Source organism: Nansenia antarctica, assembly GCF_963989245.1.
Source record: "Nansenia antarctica genome assembly, chromosome: 4".
In the NCBI taxonomy this organism is placed as follows: domain Eukaryota; kingdom Metazoa; phylum Chordata; class Actinopteri; order Argentiniformes; family Microstomatidae; genus Nansenia; species Nansenia antarctica.
The window spans coordinates 59,225,199-59,244,951 of record NC_137689.1 but is presented as its reverse complement, the minus strand read 5'-3'; the positions used below and the strand labels follow the sequence as shown (position 1 = coordinate 59,244,951).

The 19,753-nt window shown below is 45.7% G+C and overlaps 1 protein-coding gene across 1 annotated transcript in view; it reads right to left on the bottom strand.

Annotated features, from left to right (window-relative positions):
• tnksa (tankyrase, TRF1-interacting ankyrin-related ADP-ribose polymerase a) overlaps positions 1-19,753 on the bottom strand; it is a gene marked incomplete at its 5' end in the record, with an annotated part of 60,026 nt that overhangs the window by 1,814 nt on the left and 38,459 nt on the right. Inside the window, 18 exons of the mRNA XM_080530170.1 lie at positions 5-110; positions 372-446; positions 803-900; positions 1,482-1,602; positions 3,572-3,651; positions 4,050-4,305; positions 4,514-4,702; positions 6,479-6,588; positions 7,268-7,487; positions 10,028-10,193; positions 11,141-11,286; positions 13,433-13,512; positions 13,812-13,983; positions 17,540-17,618; positions 17,760-17,851; positions 17,952-18,073; positions 18,421-18,607; positions 19,297-19,363. Of these exons, the coding sequence (XP_080386296.1) occupies positions 5-110; positions 372-446; positions 803-900; positions 1,482-1,602; positions 3,572-3,651; positions 4,050-4,305; positions 4,514-4,702; positions 6,479-6,588; positions 7,268-7,487; positions 10,028-10,193; positions 11,141-11,286; positions 13,433-13,512; positions 13,812-13,983; positions 17,540-17,618; positions 17,760-17,851; positions 17,952-18,073; positions 18,421-18,607; positions 19,297-19,363 (2,366 nt within the window). The remainder of the gene's footprint in view (positions 1-4; positions 111-371; positions 447-802; positions 901-1,481; positions 1,603-3,571; positions 3,652-4,049; positions 4,306-4,513; positions 4,703-6,478; positions 6,589-7,267; positions 7,488-10,027; positions 10,194-11,140; positions 11,287-13,432; positions 13,513-13,811; positions 13,984-17,539; positions 17,619-17,759; positions 17,852-17,951; positions 18,074-18,420; positions 18,608-19,296; positions 19,364-19,753) is intronic.

Here is a 19,753-nt window from a genome sequence, read left to right as displayed (position 1 = left end):
TTACCGTGAAAGAGCATGCGTTCGTTATGGTGGTTGTGGTTCTCGTCAGCGATCTCTTTCTGTCGGTGCGAGTATCTCTCCCTCAGTTTCTTATTCACCACCTTCTGAATCTACACAGACAAAGGGAGGAGGGGGGTGCACATTAAAGAGGTACATTATTAGACAGTAAGGCACATAAAATATGCATGTCCAGAGGCACCAGAAACACCTGCAATGCAATGCAATGATGGGAATCCTAGCTCTCACTACCAGAGTGTTCAAGCCATCCCAATGAAAATAATTTAATAGAGAAAAATAATTGATTCTGTATGAGGAGTGATTGTGAGTATTAACTCCAGAACTCCTAGTATTAGGAGTGAGTATTAACTCACCTTGAGGATATTGTACCGGCTGAAGACCCCGCCTGCGTTGCCTCCATCCCGGTGCTCTCTGATAGTACTTTGCAGCTGTAAGCAAGAACGCACACGGGCGCGCGCGCACACACACACACACACACACACACACACACACACACAATCTCATTTCAGGCCAATTTCACAGAGCCCAGTTGGGGTGTTATATCCCTTTATGGTAAGGGTTGTCCCGCTTAGCAGACCCTATTGTCAACCTTGGTCAAATACATGAAAAATACTTGAGCTGTATTTGATTTTGTTTGCCCAAGTTCAATGGATTCAGTGTAATAATCCTGAAAGGGCAAATTCCAAATCCAGCTCAAATCAAATACACTTGACATATATTTGACCCACATCTGGTGTCAAGAAAGTACCAGACAGGAGAGAGATGTATGTGTGTAGGTAGCTACCTCTTCCTCTACAGACTGGAACTCCTTGTCATCAGTGGCCAGGTCAATAAGGACTGTCCCCTGGCTGGCACAGTGGAAGGTTAAGTACGGGTTGGCACCTGGAGCAGCAGGGACGCACACACTTAGTAATAAAGAGGCAGGTGTGAGGGGAGGCAAAATATATTTTTCTGAAATTTAATTTTTCGGACATTTATTCAGAAATTCTATTTTTCTGACTTTTATTCAGAAATTTTATTTTTCTGACTTTTATTCTGAAATATTAGCTGATTTTCATCTGAAATGTATTATATTCTTATAATCAATATAGCCATACAACAATCTATTTCAATCAGTATGACCATGTCATGAGGATTAGATTTTGTTCAGTCACACTGTTCAATGATTATTTATGCACGCACGCACACACACACACACACACACTCACGGGTTAGAATCCGGAGAAACCACCTTATGTATGATGATCATTTTCATGGCTGATCATATATAAGAGTTGGATTGAACATCAATGGATTCCTCACTGATCTGACATTGACTTGATTGGTGAAAGCGATGTAGTAGAGAGCTTGCTTTAACTCACTCAATCATGTTAGGTCAATGAATACTTTGAGGAAGGGGGGATATATTTCTAAAGTATTGGAACAGAGACGAAGATGATTTGAACATGGAGATGACCTCTGACCTTGTTGTCCTCCCAGGAGTCTCTCGATGCCTTTGATGAGTTTGTGGCGGTGGCCGTAGGCGTTGATCCCGATCTCCTTCAGCTCCTCGTGACCCATGTCAGCCAGCACATCCAGCGTTATCTTCCCAAAAACAACATGTAGCTATTCAGAACACAGCCAATCGATGCGGAGCGTCCAAAATAGTTTCCGAAGAAAACAGCAGCAGGAGAAACAGAGAAAACCTGTCCTTCACACAACCAATCAGAGCTGGAGCACAGTCAGACTGCACCATTATTACCAAAAAGTTCCTGCCCCGGTTAAAGCCATATAGCCAGGCCCATTTCTACAGAGACATGCCCCATTCATTCAACTGGTGCGCTGCTGTGTCTTAAAAGCTCTACCCACTAAGGAGATAAACTTAGCATGCACAGGAGGAGGGGAAGAGGGGGATTTAAATGCATGACTCATATAAGGATACAGGTTCACTGTGTAAACAATGGAAATTCAGAAAACCCCAGGCCTAAAGCAGTTATTATAAGTCATCTATATACATAAAAACGAAAGCATGGGCTTGGATATGAAGAAATTAATGGATGGGTACAGGTTCTGGGTGCAGATTCAAGTAGAGAGTATCGTTCAGTCGCACAGTGGGAATAGCCCTGACAGGTGTTTTTATGTGGTCTGTTAGTGGGTTAGATGGACGATTGCTAGTTATGTGGTGCGTCTGTGAGATTGACTGCGTTTACATACACACCATAATCCTGTATTAAGCGGCTTATGCTCAATATTCGATCCGATTGGGCAAGTGTCATGTAAACGCGTACCGAATCCGCTTAAGCCGATTTGGCAATTTGGCAATCCGATTAAGACCCCTGGCGTATGTCTGTTTGAATCGGAATAGTGACATAACTATATACACCTTAAGTGGTTTATGACCCTTTTCGGAATATTCAGTTATGTCTGTGCATGCTCGATTCTCCTCGAGCATGCAATCCTGGGTTGTGTTGTTGATAGGGACAGCATAGCAACCACAAACGACAATGGCAGAAATGGCAACTAGCAGGGTGCAGCACTTTTGGAGCGAGGAAGAAACTACAGTCTTCCTTCAAATAATGAAGGATTTGAATATAATGGAATATATAGATGGAAGACGTCGTCGAAAATAACGACATATTTAAAAACGTTTGTGACAGACTTCAGGAGGCAGGATTTACCAGAACAGTCCACCAGGTGAGGTGCCGGTGGAAGACCCTTGTCTCTCCCGCCGAATCGGAATATGCCAATTAACATGTAAACGGAATACTCCAGTTGCTACAGCGCATGTAAACACCATAACACCTTAATCGGATTATGGTGTGCATGTAAACGCAGTCATTGAGAGAGAGAAGGAGAAAGAAGGAAGTGAACACTCCCCCCCGCCCCCCAAGCCTGTTTGAGAGCAAGGTGAAGCTACTAACAACATTGTCTAACACCTAACAGGCATCGTTCAGGCATTTGTCAGGGTCCGGCTTGGGCCTAGGTTTTAAATCTGGCTTCTCTCAGCAGATCTCGTCCCACCCCTCCCTGCTCCTGCAGGCTGCCCTCCCTTCTCCACAGGGACCCCTCTGCTCATCTATGTGCAAATGAGAGCCCTTCTCTTCCTGCCGGCCTGGCACGGACGCAGCACGGCTGCCGTGTCCCTTGCCTGATTTCTCTCCGCAGGGAGCTCTGAACGGCAAGCGCTTCGCTGCGTGAAACCCCCCTGTTCCTCCCCAAACAATCAATCTGGGCTAGGATGAACACGTTAGACTGACTCTGGGGGGGACATCTGGCAACTTGGAGAAGCTACACTGGCTAACAGGCAGTAGAGCTGCATATCACGTACAGAGCTCAGGGAGGGATGGTGTCTCTCTCGCTCTCTCTCTCCCTCTCTCTCTCTCTCTGCTTGCAAAATTAACACTTCTTTGTGCAAGGAATGTTTTCACACAACATTGCATGCAGTCATAGATGGCAGAGGTGAGTTCCATAGATTGTGGTGTGACAAATGTTTGCTTGGGCAGTGGGCACCATCCGCTTCTGGTAAAGGGCATTAGTTCATGTAAGGATTGGGGAAATGTGCACATTGATCTACCTGTTCCCTCTCAAAGATATCTCGCAGGTGCTCCAAACCCAGGCTCTTCAGGAACTGGCTGATGTTCATGTCCAAGATGGCTGGAGGTTCAAACAAGACAAACAGATGATAAGAGATTTTTAGAGCAACTCTTAAAATCGTATTTGTAGTGGCCTGGGGTGGTCCAGTGGCCTAGCACCGCGGTTTACAGTGCACACTATTGCCCATGTCGGCATGGCTTCAAATCCGGCCCATGCCCTGCTGACATGCCCTTCTCCTTACTTTCCTGTCTGTCTTCACTATACATGTCCAATCAAAATGAAAAATATGAGTGGGACTGCCACACTCAGAAAAAAATTACTTGTAATGGGCTAGTGTTAGTCCAGAACAGGCATTCTAACCCAAACTCTAACTAAAACAGTCAACCTGAACTATGCTGTATGGCTATAAAATGTCCTACACACTACAGATTTTTTTTATTTTTTATGATCATACATACTTTCTCCTTCCTTCCTGTCTGAACCTGTGGCACCGTCAGCTGGCCCCGCGGCCCCGCCCACCGCAAGATCTCCCAGAGGCCCCGACAGGTTGTCGATGCTGCTGGCAGCCGACAGGCAGGAGGGCGTGGAGGCTGGGGAGATGACCGCTGCGCTGACCACCGAGGCGGCGCTGACCACCGTGGCCTGGGGCTTGAAGCAGCTGGGCAGGGCATCCGGAGGCATGGCGTCAATCAGCAGGGCTCTGATGTCATCAGCCTGGGACAGAGATGGCACAGGAAATGGACTCATGTAACCGTAGGTCATCGTGATCGACATTCATAGATTGACGGAATATCCTAATTGTAAACATGTGCTGTAATTGTCATTCAAAAGAAGGTCATTATCAAAATCACAAGCAGCTCTTCAGCTATGATGTGTATCACGTAAGGTTGAGGGAGTTCAGAGTGCACGTGTGTTTCTGTACCGTAGCCAGGTCGAGCGGCGTCTGTCCCTCCTGGTTCTTCATGGTGGGACCTGCCCCGTGGGCCAGTAGCAGGGCACATAGCTGAGTCCGGCCCTTCTGGGCGGCTTCGTGGAGCGGCGTGAAGGCCCACTTATCCGTGGCATTCACACATGTGTTGTACTTGATCAGGAGAGCAGCTATGTCAACATGCTGAGGGAGGAAGAACCAAAGGGAGTTAGATTATGTACAGTATGTATGTCGATTGCGTTTTACATGAGCAGAACCTAAGATAAACCAGCGCAAACGTAGTAGAGCAAAATGGGGGGTCTGCACCTAGACTGGTAACAAGTATAGGTGGCTGGGCTGGTGTGTAAGAAAAAGACAAAAAAGAGAAAGATAAAATCCATATTTTCTTTTCAAATAAGTATGACTATACTATTACTGTCTGTAATGAATAGATAAAATAACGAAACAATAAAATCACTCATGTCTACCACTGATAAACTTATTCTGATCGATCAATTGATTGGATTCAAGTCAATCAATTATGTAGCGGAAGGTTCATATCGACTTCTGTTGAAGCCAACATTAACACACACACACACACACACACACACACACACATTTCCCTCCACAAATCCTCACTAAGACTAATAATCACAGAGAGCGGCAGTGGAGAGAGACAGGCTGAGCACTAGGTCACTCAAAAGTCACTCAGCCGGACACAGCCTCAAGCAGTATGGCTCGACAGACAGCCAGGCCCAACCAAGGTCAGCCAAGGCATGCCAGAAACCAGCCACCCCTTGGGTCCAAGAACTTACATGCGCCCACGCCCGCGCCCATGCCCACGCTCACTCGCACTCCCGCGCACACGCGTGCACGCACACGCACACACGGACGGACACACACACACACACACACACAGGATGAGACTCAGTGAGACTTGGGTGGCAGCAGCAGCAGGTCTAAAGAACCCCCGTCAGGGGAGCTGGAGTGAGAACTGTCCTAGAACTGTTCCGTAAGCAGCAACAGTCTGGTCTACATGCTTCCTGTTTGGCTTAATCAGGTCTCCAGGGCCCCTTACTGTCAGCGAGAGGACGAATACAACAGGACCAAAAATGAACGACAGGAAACACAAACAACATGCATTCGTTCCGCTCATTAGCCTAGCATAACAACGTTTTTTCCATCTGTGTTGTTGACCAGACCAGAGCTGTCCCTGGGACCGTGTTAAGATTTGGTTCATGTTGGCTCATAGCTCATTTGGCAGAGGTCACTGACCAGGCGGCATAGGTCAACTGAGCTCTGAATTGTCCCCCAATATTCAAATATAAAGAGCTTACTGACTGATACTGTTGTGATGGGGCTCCAAATGGCGAGGGTTGAAGATTGCTCTGACCATATTCTTTTTGATCGGATCAGCAAGAGTTTCATCACGTCTCTTTGCTATCACTACCAACCACTACAAAGTTTCACAGGACAGGTGAGGTTAATGAGGATACCGGATGAAGAAAAAAGTTTGGGGAGGAAGTTAACTCAAACAGGGAGATTTGGTTTACTGTACGTTTTGGGAGAAGCATCTGGGAAGGCAAAACTAGTGTTTGTTTACAGAGTGAGAGCTGTGTTCTCTCATCTCAGCCTCGTCTGTGACCACTTTCAATATCGTCTCAATATCAGACTCTGTTTACAATGTTTCTCCCCGACAAGGCCTACTGAAAGAATCATGATGCGTAGGGGGTACATGAAACCTTTATGAGCTCCTCCAGTCGAGGAGGGACCACCGCAAGTGCATCATTTACACACATGCCACAATGTGTCACACTCAAGAACACAACAAACTGTGTCTGGGGTAAGTTGAGAACAGACACGCCATGTGGGGGTAGAGGAGTAGAGAGAGGTCGCGATTGGTCCGGAGGATTGGTATGGAGGAGTACACATGAGTTTTGATTGGTCCTGCAAAAAAAGGGAATGAGGGGAGGTACTCACCCCATATGAGGCTGCGTTGTGCAGGGGGATGAGGCCACCCTTGTCCTGGGCGTTGACATCAGCACCGTGCTCCAGCAAATATTCTGCTACCTCCAGGTTGTTGTAGCCAGCTGGTGGGGGTGCAGACGCAACATGGGTTAATACACAAGAGACACCATAACACATACTGTATAGTTTCACACACACACTTTCATTTGTGTCATTTGCATGGCAAACAAGCAAGATTGTCTTTTTTTGACATTCCAGATTTGAGAATTCAATGATGTCATTGAATGCATACTGCATTTCGTTGTATAGAACTTGTACTCTGCGATGACAATAAAGTTGAATCTAATCATAGAAGAAAATTCAATGTTACTGTACTTATCCACACCCAGCTCTCTCACCTCTTCCTTAATGAGGAAAACTAAATCACACTCTTTCTCTCCTCTCCATCCTGGAAGTGTGAGGAGAGACGTCTGGCAAACACACACACACACACACACACACACACTCTCTCATCCACCCCACCCACCCACCCACATCTCTGTGTCTTTCATGTGAGCTAATGTTCTGGTGGGGAAGATAATAGAACAGTAGTCTTAGCAAGCTGGCAGACCTGAGAAAGTTTCACAGTAGCTTGGCTCTCTAATTAGGAGACTGGAAACTAATGATAGACTAGGGACGGCTGTTACAGTGGAAATACATACACGTGAAGTCATTTAAAAGGGCTTTGTGGTTGCAGTAGCAGTCGACATGGACTAGATTAAAGCACAACGGGGTGGGGGGGGGAGTTGAGTGTTACTCTACCTGCCAGATGCAGAGGGGTGGAGTTGCGTCCCTGCGTGTCCCTACAGTTGATGTTCTCTGGGCTGCAGAGTTTCTGGACGCGGGCCAGGCAGCCCTTCTTGGCGGCGTCTAACAGTGCTGCATCTCCTCTCAGCAGGTCCTGGATGTCTGTGTCACCCTCCTTCACCATGTCCAGCGGAGTGTTGCCGTCACGGTTCTTCTTGGTCGGGTCTGCTCCATGCTGAAAGGGTCGTCAGTGCAGTGTCAAGCATCGGCCAGGCATAGCATAGTTTTTTACGCGGTTAGATCCGACCAAACATTATGACGAGCAGAGATGTATTCCAGCCGTTCTGATATCCACAATATTAGTACAGCTAACCCAATCACTTTCACTTGAAAGTGTTTGATATGCCATAACACTACTCTTCAGGATAATGTAGCTATAAAAAACAAGTTGTTTTCAATAACTAAAAACGTTGCTAGACCAAGGCAAGGATTCTGACAATACATTGATAATTCATGGTTCACGGCTTTCCCGGAGCTGGAATGGAAAAACGCTGCCCGGGAGAATACAGAGAACGGTTGCTTTGCACTGCCTCCGAAAATATTGAACACGGGAGCTGATAAGCTCTGAGAACAGGACAAAGGGGCCTGAAACATTACGAGGCTGTCCCAAACCTAATAGGCTGGATGGACATGTTCTTTTCACAATGCCCTTTTCAGCACTGTTGAACCATCCATGATGGATGTGTAACCAGGTACGGTTCGGCTCAGTTCAGTTCAGCTCAGCTCAGCTATGTGATAGGGGTACAAAGTCAAACCATGATATCAGTGAGGTGATGGAGGACTCGAAGGCTTATTCATGTGAATCTATAACATCACACCGTTCCCTTCTGACTAGCAGGTAAAAAGAGTTATGCTCCAGCCCTCAGCATTCTGTGAAAAGTATTAAAAATAACAGATGTTCTGATCTCTGCATTAAATACTGACGATTAGAATAATGAAACACCCCCTGTGATGTAACCATGGGAGGTGTAGTATAAATAGCACATAAAATACAATGGGGCGAATTGCCCATAGGATTATGAGGCTTTTTGCGCCTGTTAAACCGTCACAAAAAGAAATTGCAGCTCATTCAAAAACCACACGCATTGGATGGAATGTGTGCCATCATGATCATGCATATATAAATGCAAAAAACATATTTGCATTTCTGTGCATTTTATGTACATTTTTATCCCAATTTACAAAAGCCATTCTGTTACAATCTAATGTGATGTGTAGGCCTAAACTTGTCATGGAAAGCAGTGATTGACTATTATATTTACAACACTGCAGTGAGCTTTTGCAGATGAGGCCCAAAAAACATCGCAAATCATTCTTATTGAATTTACCACAAATGTTTTTTCAGTGGCAATATACTGTCTTTAACTGCAGGGGCTTTTAGCATGTGATAAAAATGAAATTACTTTATGTTCAGACTCTCTCCCTCAACGTATTAGAGCTTTAAACCAAAAGAGAGAGAGAGAGAGAGAGAGAGAAGGAGGTTGAGGAAGTCAATCAATGGCCTCGAGACTACTGTACCTCCCTGTTCATTCTTCCCACAAGCCTGTGGTCTAGGGTCTATGAATCTATTTAGTCTAGGCTTGTATGTATGTATGTACAGTATGTATGTATGTATGTATCTATTCATTTATATAATCTATTGAACTGGGACTTTGCAATCAACATTACATATTTTATATTGTGTAACATTATTGTACTGAAGGCAGTTTAAAATAGCCAACCGGGATTTAAAATTTCATGTAGATATACTTGACCTAATAACATGATTGGAGAATAATAATAATAATAATAATTATTATTATTATTATTATTATTAATAAGCGCAAGGCTCTCCATGGTCATGTGTGGGCTGTGCGCCTATGTAAACATGTACAGGAGCGTGTACAGGACGAGACAATTTGCACATGGCGCTAGGGCCCGCCGGCTGATTTTTAACAGGATTTAACAATTGTTTTGCTACAATAATCTGTCTATTTAGTATTTACTAAACTGTTTTGTATTTTTGCGCTATCCCTCTGAAGCTTCCACTAGATATCACGCTAGATGCGAGGGAGGGGAGGAGGTAGGCCTGAATAAAGCATAAAACTACTATCAACTTAGACAGATAAGAAGAGCTGGACTCCACTGAGGATCCACTGGCATGGTGGCGCGACAACATGTGCGCAACGAGCAAATGTCCAGGGCCGTCTTGACGGCTGAATGTCCAGGGCTAGCCCCAGTCCATCCCCGGTCCCTATGACTTACACCACCCCTCCCCCCTGGCTCATCCTGGACCCCACCCTCTCATTTGATCCCCATGTCAGCTCCATCATCAAGACCTCATACTTCCATCTCCGAAATGTCGCGAAAATCAGACACTGCCCCTGTTTTTTTCCCCTCCCCTGAACACTGCTGTGTTAATTGTTCCCTGTACCTGTTAATTAATACTGTGTTTTATGTACTCATGTAATCTGTTGCTTTCTGTGTTTTTGTGTACCCATACTGTCAGCGTCTTTGAGTCCCTGAAAAGCGCTTTATAAATATAATGAATTATTATTATTACTATGGTGTTTGTGTAAGGAGGTGCACCCCTGCACTTCATACAAAGACCTTTTATGTGCCTATGTAACCATTGTAGTAATTTACTCACACTTTGGTGGAAAGTTTTGGTGAAATATTATTCTTTGTAATCACTTAAATACAAATATGAGAATAATAATAAAAAACACAGCCTACCTTGAGGAGAAGCTTGCAGATCTCATATTTGCCCTTAGCAGCGGCCTCATGGAGAGGGGTGAACTTCCACAGGTCAGCCACGTTCACTGATGCCCCATGTCGCACCAGCAGCTCTGCCACCTCGTAGTGGCCGTAGGAGCAGGCGTTGTGTAGAGGCACCAGACCGCTGGAGAGGGGGGAAAAGGAGAGAGAGAGAGAGAGAGAGAGAGAGAGAGAGAGAGAGAGAGAGAGAGAGAGAGAGAGAGAGAGAGAGAGAGAGTGAGCCTTTCCCTACTCTTGAGGTTCTAGGGGTCTGATATACATTAGAGATGAGGCTTGATGGCAAGAGAAGATTAAATTATTTCCTAACTAGACCCCCAGACAGAGCCTTACTAACGAGCAACTACGAGACAGACTAGAGAACAAGCAGCTAGACAGACAGACTAGAGAACAAGCAGCTAGACAGACAGACTAGAGAACAAACAGCTAGACAGGCAGATTATACCAACAGACAGGGCCGGACTACCAGACAGAAAGATAGGGCCAGACTACCAGACTGCTGCTGACAGACAGACAGACAGGGCCAGACTACCTGACTGCTGCAGACAGACAGACAGACAGACAGAGCCAGACAGAGCCAGACTACCAGACTGCTGCAGACAGACAGACAGGGCCAGACTACCAGACAGACAGACAGACAGGGCCAGACTACCAGACAGACAGACAGAGCCAGACTACCAGACTGCTGCAGACAGACAGACAGACAGGGCCAGACTACCAGACAGACAGACAGGGCCAGACTACTGCAAACAGACAGACAGACAGAGCCAGACTACCAGACAGACAGACAGAGCCAGACTACCAGACAGACAGACAGACAGAGCCAGACTACCAGACAGACAGACAGAGCCAGACTACCAGACAGACAGACAGAGCCAGACTACCAGACAGACAGACAGAGCCAGACAGACAGAGCCAGACTACCAGACAGACAGACAGACAGAGCCAGACTACCAGACTGCTGCATACAGACAGAGCCAGACTACCAGACTACTGCTGCATACAGACAGACAGACTGAGCCAGACTACCAGACTGCTACAGACACACAGGACCACACAGACAGACTGCCTCACCCCTTGTCTTTAGCGTGGACGTCCGCCCCATGATGCAGTAGGTACTCCACCACGGCCACACGGTTGTAACCCGCGGCAAAGTGCAGAGGTGTGGAGTGACGACCCTCCAGGTCCCGACAGTTCACATTTTGAGGAGTGCACAGCGTCTGGAGAGCAAGCGAGAGAGAGAGAAAAAGTCAGTATACATTCTGACAGCAGTCTGCAGCAAAAAGAGGGAGAGGAAGAGACACTCACTACACACACACAACACACACACTTAACATTCAGTCAGCGCAGACTGTCTGACTCTGCAGGCAGAAAGTGGGAGAGAGACCAACCGAACGACTAGTTCATCAACCAAGCCAGTAACAACCGAGATGAAACTGGTGAGCTTTCAAGACATTCTTAGAATATCACAGTTTTTGGCACGAATGTCCACACCAGCTGTGACTAGGGCTGGGTATCGCCACTGATTTCCCAAAATGATTCGATTCCGATTCACAGCTCCCGATTCGATTCACGATTCGATTCGATTCCGATTCGATTTAGTTACAATATCAATTTCCTTGAATATGAAGAGATTCTCAGAACTAATGCTAATGGTTCAAGGAACCCTATAACATGTAGCATTGTTAAACACATCAATGTTTACATTAAGAATTGACTCCAAAGCAGTTACATGAATGTACTTCTTATTGGAACATAAATGAACATCATTGACCAACATTTTGCTAAATCAGGCACTACAAAAAGTGCTTTTTAACGTGCTTTACTGCAGCCAGTGTAAATAAAGGGGCAACAAACATAGCCTATCGGTAAACAAGACATCACATATCCCTCAGGACTGTCTCAAATAGCTTATTTGCATAATATATATATGTTATATACAAAATAAAAATGTGCAAAACTCAAACGAAAATAGTGCAATAGATGAGGGTATTTTGGGGAACAAAAAAACACATTTTACTTTTGCCTGCTTGCGGCTCTGTCAGTATTGATTGATTGATTGATTGATTGATTGACTGAGAATGTTCATTATGTGAAGCGCATTGAGTTGCATCTTGTAAGAAATGCACTATACAAATACAATTTTATTTGATTGTAAACCATAATGTCCATGAAACTAAAGCCCTTCATTACTGCTTTCTCACTTTTTGGAGATTGGAAGATTTTATTCAGGAATAAACATAATTGGAAAATCAATGATTATTAAAATACTGTAGTATACAGTAACAATAAGTTCGTGGAAACATCACAAATCTACGGAACCACTTATTGAGGCATCACCCTGACGTGAAACATGGAAAAGCTGATCCGAAACAAGCCTCGCTGATAAAGTGGCAAGTGATTGTCAGGTACGAGTCCATTGCTCTGGATGTCCAGCTGTCACACGTTATGGCAACTCTCTGCTGGCTGAGAAGTTGCGATGTCACGTTTCACCTGCGCGGACATGTCTGGGACTATCACTTCACTCAACTGTTTGCGTGTCTGTAACACGTAGCGTGGTTCTAGTACACTGACGAGGCTTCGAAAGCCAGCATTTTCGACAACGCTGTACGGGCGTATATCCTTGCAAATACAATTTGCTACAGCTCATCTCTATCGTCATAATTTGTACATGCAAAATGCACCCAGACATCTGCCTTTAAGCCTGGTGGTGACTTGAGTGTCCCTGCCATCGCCATGTTTTTAGATTTTACAGTGTTGAGACCTCTCGTTGCGTGAGATATGATAAATTATTGTAGCGTGAGATCTGGCCACGAGATCTCGTTGCGGGTTGAAGCTGCAAGCAGGAAAATGCATGAAAATCGATCTCGGGATTTATGAATCGATAATCGCTCATTCAATGAAGATCGATTCAGAATCGGGAAATCGACAACAAGATAAACAAAAGACTGTTTCCATAACAAAGTCCTGTGCATGTCTGTGTGATTTAGCTTGTACTATAGATTACCCCTTGAGTCAGCTAGTTACAACTTAAAGAAACTATCAGTAATTGTTTGAGTAATACAAAATCTAATATACTCCCTGATGATTAATACGACTCCAAAATACCTATATGAAAGTAGGACGGAAGGAAGTGGTATACCACATTATAACCAAAGCAATAAAGACTTACCACTGTTTAGCTTTTGTTGAGAAAATACAATTTATAAACAAATGAGGTACAGCTTAAAAATCATGTTTTAAAAAACTACTAAGCTGCTATTATGTAGGCCTAACTCCTTGAGCGCAACCACGTAGGTCATAGAAATCGAGTGCTTTTTCCATGTTAAAACACAAATTCCCATTGTTTACATTCCAGGCACTTACCTTCACAGTATCCTGGTCTCCAGCTTTAGCTGCCTCTAGGAGCCGGTAGTCTACGTCAGAGTTCCTCATCGGAACGTTTTCTGGCGAGAAGTAAAAGAGCAGAATCAAACCGGTGTCTCTGGGATGTTTCAAAGCCAGTGGAAAAGTGTCAGACAGACATTGTTGACACAGAGAGCGACGCTGGCAAAGACCTTCTGAAATAGACCCGACTGAGAGAGACGGTATATGTAAGGTAGACACCCACACATATTCCTACACAAATACGCATGTGCTCGTACGTGTACAAGCACCTGCTAACGCATGTTGCATACGCTTTTCACAGAAATGTTGAAGACGTGCGAACACACGCCACGCACGCACGCGCACGAACACGCAATACCGTTGAGTATCTGCTGCACGGCCTCGTTGCCCATCTGTGCGGCGGTGAAGCCCTGCAGCGAGACTATGGAGGCGTCGGCGCCATAGCCCAGCAGCAGCCGACAGGTCTGGAGGTGACCAGCCATGGCCGCGCGGTGCAGGGCCGTCTGACCCAGGGTGTCCAAGGCATTCATCTGTGTGAGACAGAGAAGGGGGGGGGGGGGGTGTTGATGAGGTGAAAACTAAGCTACATTTTCAAAACCCAAGTCAAAAATGTTAACAACATTTGAGAGACACTCCCCCGGTTCATTAAAGCATATACTTGATACAGACAGAGGGACAGGTTGAGAGAGACAGAAGGACAGGTTGAGAGAGAGAGAGGGGGACAGGTTGAGAGAGAGAGGGTGAGAGAGAGAGGGGGACAGGTTGAAAGAGAAGGGGACAGGTTGAGAGAGACAGGGGTACAGCTTGAGAGACAGGGGGACAGGTTGAGAGACAGGGGGACAGGTTGAGAGACAGAGGGACAGGTAGAGACAGAGGGACAGGTGGAGACAGAGGGACAGGTGGAGACAGAGGGACAGGTTGAGAGTAAGAGGGGAAAATTAGAGAAAGAGAGAAGGAGAGAGAGGGGTGAGAGAGATGAGGAGAGGGGATTGGGAGGGAGCAGTGAGAACAGTTGGAGTTCTAGAGAGGGCAGACAGGGGATAGAGCCGTGAGTGAGTTTCCCCCATTTTGAAATGAACACAAACATGAATTAATCAGCTCAGCCCTCAGGCTGCTGCAAGCTCTTCAGAGACTATCGGCACTGTGCAGGAACCCAGAGCGAGAGAGCGAGTGTGTGTGTGTGTGTGTGTGTGTGTTTGTGTGTATGTATTTGTGTGTGTGTGTGTGTGAGAGAGAGAGAGAGGGTGATTGAGTCAGTGAGTGATGGAGAGAAATAGAGAGTGAGAGAGAGAACAAAAAGAGCAAGAGAGAATGTGCATGTGTGGCAGCATATGTGAGTATCTACTGAATCTGTAGAAAGTCTGTATGTGAGTGTGATTGAATGAATGAATGAATGAATGAATGAATGAATGAATGGAGGAGTGTTAGCGAGAGGAGTGTTGGAATATTTAGTATTTGTGTACAAGTGTATGAGTGTGCCTGTGCAATACGTGCAAATAAAGCATGTCCTGTGTATATACAGTATACTGTGTGCTTTCCAGAGTGACTTCTGTGAATCCTGTCTCCTACAACTCATTAAAGCAGGCTTTCCTGAGAAGCAACACACAGCCATCCCCACAGACTGATCTGAGTTCAGTCAATTCCTGTAATACCCTCTAGGAGCCTCACAAAGCAGTCCCCCACAGACTGATCTGAGCTCAGTCAATTCCTGCAATACCCTCTAGGAGACTGACACAGCAGTCCCCACAGACGCACCAGAGTACCGTCAAACTGTCGTGAGCCGGGTACAGATACAACAGCCGAGAGGAGACACGGCGGTTTTCCGACGCAGTTTCATTTATATGAACTACCCCGTTATAGAACATCTCCTGTCTCGACAGCTGTGATTCAGTGCCTGTCATCACGTCTTCGTTGGTCTCGTCTCCTCTCGGGCTGTTGTGTACTCGTCTCTGTATCCGCACTGTGCACAGCAGTCCCGACAGACTGTTCAGAGTACGGCCATATTCTAACACCCACTCAAAGCCTGGATCTGGAGCGCTCGACTGGGCAGTGTTTGTTAAGGGTTCAGGCGGCGGATGTGCTGTTGACTTTGGCTCAGAGGTCCATCTGTCATGGTCTCCAGTCAGCTAAGTAGTGCCAAGCCTCTATAGGGGATACCTGGCTGCTCTGAGGACATTTCATAGGGTGAGTCCAGCCCCAGCAGGGCATGAGTGTGCCCGCCCAGGGCCACTGTGAAGGCTGTCTGGATGTCTCGTCACCATCGGGAAAACAAGCTTTGGAGCTTTGTCGACAACGTGTTTCTTCAGGAAACACATGAAACATGATGTCGAGAGACTTGTGGCGTGGATGTGTTTGTTTGTTTGTTTATTAGGATCTCTTTTAGTCTATTGTCGGTCTGATTGTAAAGGCCCATTTATCATATTGGTTGCCACACAACCGTAAAGGGTCCGTAGTCATGGACATGTGAGTGACAGTGTAAACAATCTTCAAGCTGCTGTACCCTTGCCATAAACATGGATGTTCGTCCGCAATAGCAGAGAAATGACAAATGGACATGATGTACACTCTGTGTCCTGCTGAAAAACAGCCCTGCCTACAGACAAGGCAGTATGCTGCTGAAAACGCCAACCTCACTACAATTTTGCTGTACAGCTTTTCTTCTTAGGGCAGTCACATGGCTAAAATGTCTCTCTGTTTTTTTGGTTGTGTTCTTTATTTATTTTTTTTGGGGGGGGGGGTTTCTATCGGGAAACACCATGTTTTTTGTGTTTTGTAGTAGGGCAGCAACGGTTCAGTTGGCCCACGTTTCGGTATGAACCTCGGTTTTTGGGTCATGGTTTCGGTTCGGTATCAGTACGTGAGAAAAAAAAATGCTACTATTTATTTACAAACTGTTACTTTACTTTATACTTATGGAACTTTAACATTCAGACACATTTCAGAATATGACTGGTATATTGTATAATACAAATATATATATAAATAAACAAAAAACACTTTCAAATGTAAAAGTGCCTCTTAGCCTTGACTACTGGTATAGGAAAGGAAGAAATTAAATAATTAAAGAAAGTAAATGTGCACTTTAGCCATGACAGCTGGTAGCCCATATATATGAATATTATGCGCGATCTACGACACGCGTGAAGCAATGCTTGCAGTAACCTTTCCGTTCACTGTTTTCGTTCCCTCGTCATTGTATTCAATGCCAAAACCGAAATGAATGACCCCACAACGCAGATTTGTAGCAATCCGGGGCTTCCTCAAACTGTTGCCTCAACTCAGCTAGCCATGAACAAACATTTGAACAAGAAGCAACTGCGTTCCAGACAAACTTGATCTCCGACTTTCAATGGAACGCAGCATAAACCGAAAAACCAACATTCACTAGTGCGTATTGAACCGTGGATGGCGAACCGTACGGTTCAATATAAAACCGAGAACCGTTGCACCCCTATTTTGTAGTAGCCTGAGTGGTGGGTCATCCAATTGGCTGTTTTCCCGATAACAGAACGCAACTTTAATCTTGTGGTACTAGTGTCTCTCCAGTCAGGTATCTGTAGGACAAGGCTGTGGAACGGAGGGTCTTGGTAGACATGTAGACGACTGGCAGGCTGCAAAACGCTCTCATCGATCAAGACCCTCTTATCTGATGGAGAGCTCAGAATGAGCCCATTGATCGGCTAGTCTTTTCCCCCTGTCTGTAATAGCTGGAGTAAAACTTAAAGTGATTAACCTCTAGAATAGGCTGGGGGCTAGAGTCTGCCACCTGATACAAAAGAGACAGATTGAGACAGATTCTTTTCTTTGGATAGATAGAGGATGAATGGATAGATAAATGAATGGTTTGGGGGGATAATTAGATGGATGGATGGATGAACAAATGAATGCATGCATTGGTGGATGGTTGGATAATTTGCTGGGTAGATGGATGCAGGACAAATGAAGGGATGAATAGATTGGTGGATCATTTGCTGGATGGATGGATCGATGGGGCGGGAGAGAGGAGTGAATACATTGCGATGGAGGGATAGAAGGACAGACAAATTGTCCACTCTGACAATGCAAAAATACTGTTAAAGTAGTTACCTTTGCTCCGTGTTTCTGCAACACCTCCACAATGTCATTGTGTGACCTCTCAGCTGCCACGTGGAGAGGAGTCATGAAGCTACACACACACACACACACACACACACACACACACACACACACACACACGAGAGAGAGAGAGAATGAGAGGTGTGAGTACACATTGCCATAGCGTCGCAATAACAGTAGGTCAGCTAAATAAACGAACAAAAACACTCACTCCTTGTTCTTCTCATTGACGTTGGCACCTTTACGTAGCAGGAGCTCTGTGACCTGCTTCCTCTTGGGGTGGGGCGACGCCACTGCACAGTGCTGCAAAACAAACCATTACACTTAACAGTCTGACCATGTATGTGTGGGATTCAAGAGTGTGTGTGGGTGGGTATGTATGGTTTGTGTGTGTGTGTCCCACCAGTGCCGTTTCGTGGGTCTGCGGGTGTTTGAAGTTGATGATTTCCAGAGCGAGAGTCTTCTTGGCCTTGGCCATGTCTGCTTCTCGTGCTGCCTGAAGCAGGGAGTGCCCCTTGAACTCGTCTATACACACAGACACACACACGTCATGAAGACATTCCTACACACACATCATGAAACTGGCATTAGTCTTGCAAACACGTAAACTGTGTGTGTGTGTTTGTGTGTGTGTGTGTGTGTGTGTCTGCATGAGAGTTTGAGTGAATGTGTGAGTGTAGTCTGTGGTGTACTGTAATTTGTATGTGCTATACTGTACATACATTTCTGTGTGTGTGTGTGTGTGTGTGTGTGTGTGTGTGTGCGTGGGTGTGAATGTATGTAGTATGCACATGTGTGTGTATGTACTGTACAATGTGTGTGTGTGTGTGTGTGTGTGTGTGTGTGTGTGTGTGTGTGTGTGTTGCTCTCACAGGTGAGTCTCTCTTTGAGCTCGGGGGTGGGGGCCATATCCACGGCGCTCTTCCCGTGGCAGTTGACCAGCGTGGGGTCTGCCCCGTGGCTGAGCAGCAGGGAACATACCTCCACCCTGTTCTTAGACGCCGCCTCGTGCAGAGGAGTGAACTGCCACAGGTCCATGGCATTAACACACGCCCCGTGCTACAGGAAACAGAGGCGAATGGGCAGGTGAAGGCCATGGTTGCGTCCCCAATACCCCTTCCTCTATGTCTTGCACCCTCAACATTCTTTGAAGGAGAAGATCCAAGGTTCCTAACCCTTAGATACTCTCCTCCAATACATTTTGTTGTGGGGCAGCTGTGGCTAATGATCGCAAGGTCGGAGGTGCGATCCCCAGCTAGCCACAGGTCAAGGTGTCCTTGGGCGAGACACTGAACCCCAAATTGCTCCCAATGAGTGGGCCAGCACCTTGCATGGTAGCTTGCCTCCATTGGTGTGTGAATGGGTGAATGAGAGGCCATTGTAAAGCACTTTGGAATAAGGCACTATATAAGTGCAGTCCAGTGCATTTTCAGTAGGAGGTGAGTAGAGAGTATGTCAGGAGAAGAAGTAAGACTATTGGGGCCTCAAGCCTTTCCATACAGGATACAGAGTAACACCACAGAGGAGACGTCTTGTCATACATATCTATACACTTGTATGCATCACAGCATAGAAGAATAACCATTTTGGGGTATATGATAGGTGTTATATTTGATGGCAAACTATCCATTTTAGCCAGACATCTCCTTGCCAACCCAGGTGTTTCATCTACAAGAGGCTTACTTGTGTAAAAAAAAATATATTTTATTTTACAACAAATAAATTAATCAAATGAAACAAATGTTTACCTTGAGCAGCAGCTCTGTGACTTCGTAGTGGCCGTAGGAGCAGGCGTTGTGGAGAGGGACCAGGCCGCTTGTTGGGAGAGGAACACAAATAAAAAGTATTAATATACAGTATAATAGTATAAATTAATGTGTTGAGGAACAGACTTTGTTGAATGATAATAGGGACTTCACATGTCATTGTAATTCACTTTTTTTAATGCCCACTCTCATATTTCCTCCTGTTAGTGAGAGGCAGGTAGGAGAAGTGGGTCAGAAGGGTGGTGGGACTGCGTTTAGATCCCCTACAGACACACAGGCATGGATTTGAGGATATGGCACTAACTATTAATTAGACCAAGTTCATTAGGCAGGGAGGCACAAGTAGACACTAGAGAGAGTGTCAGCCCACCACACACACGAGTCTTAACCACACTCAACTCAACTCAACAGTACAGACATTCTGAGAGGAAACCTGGTG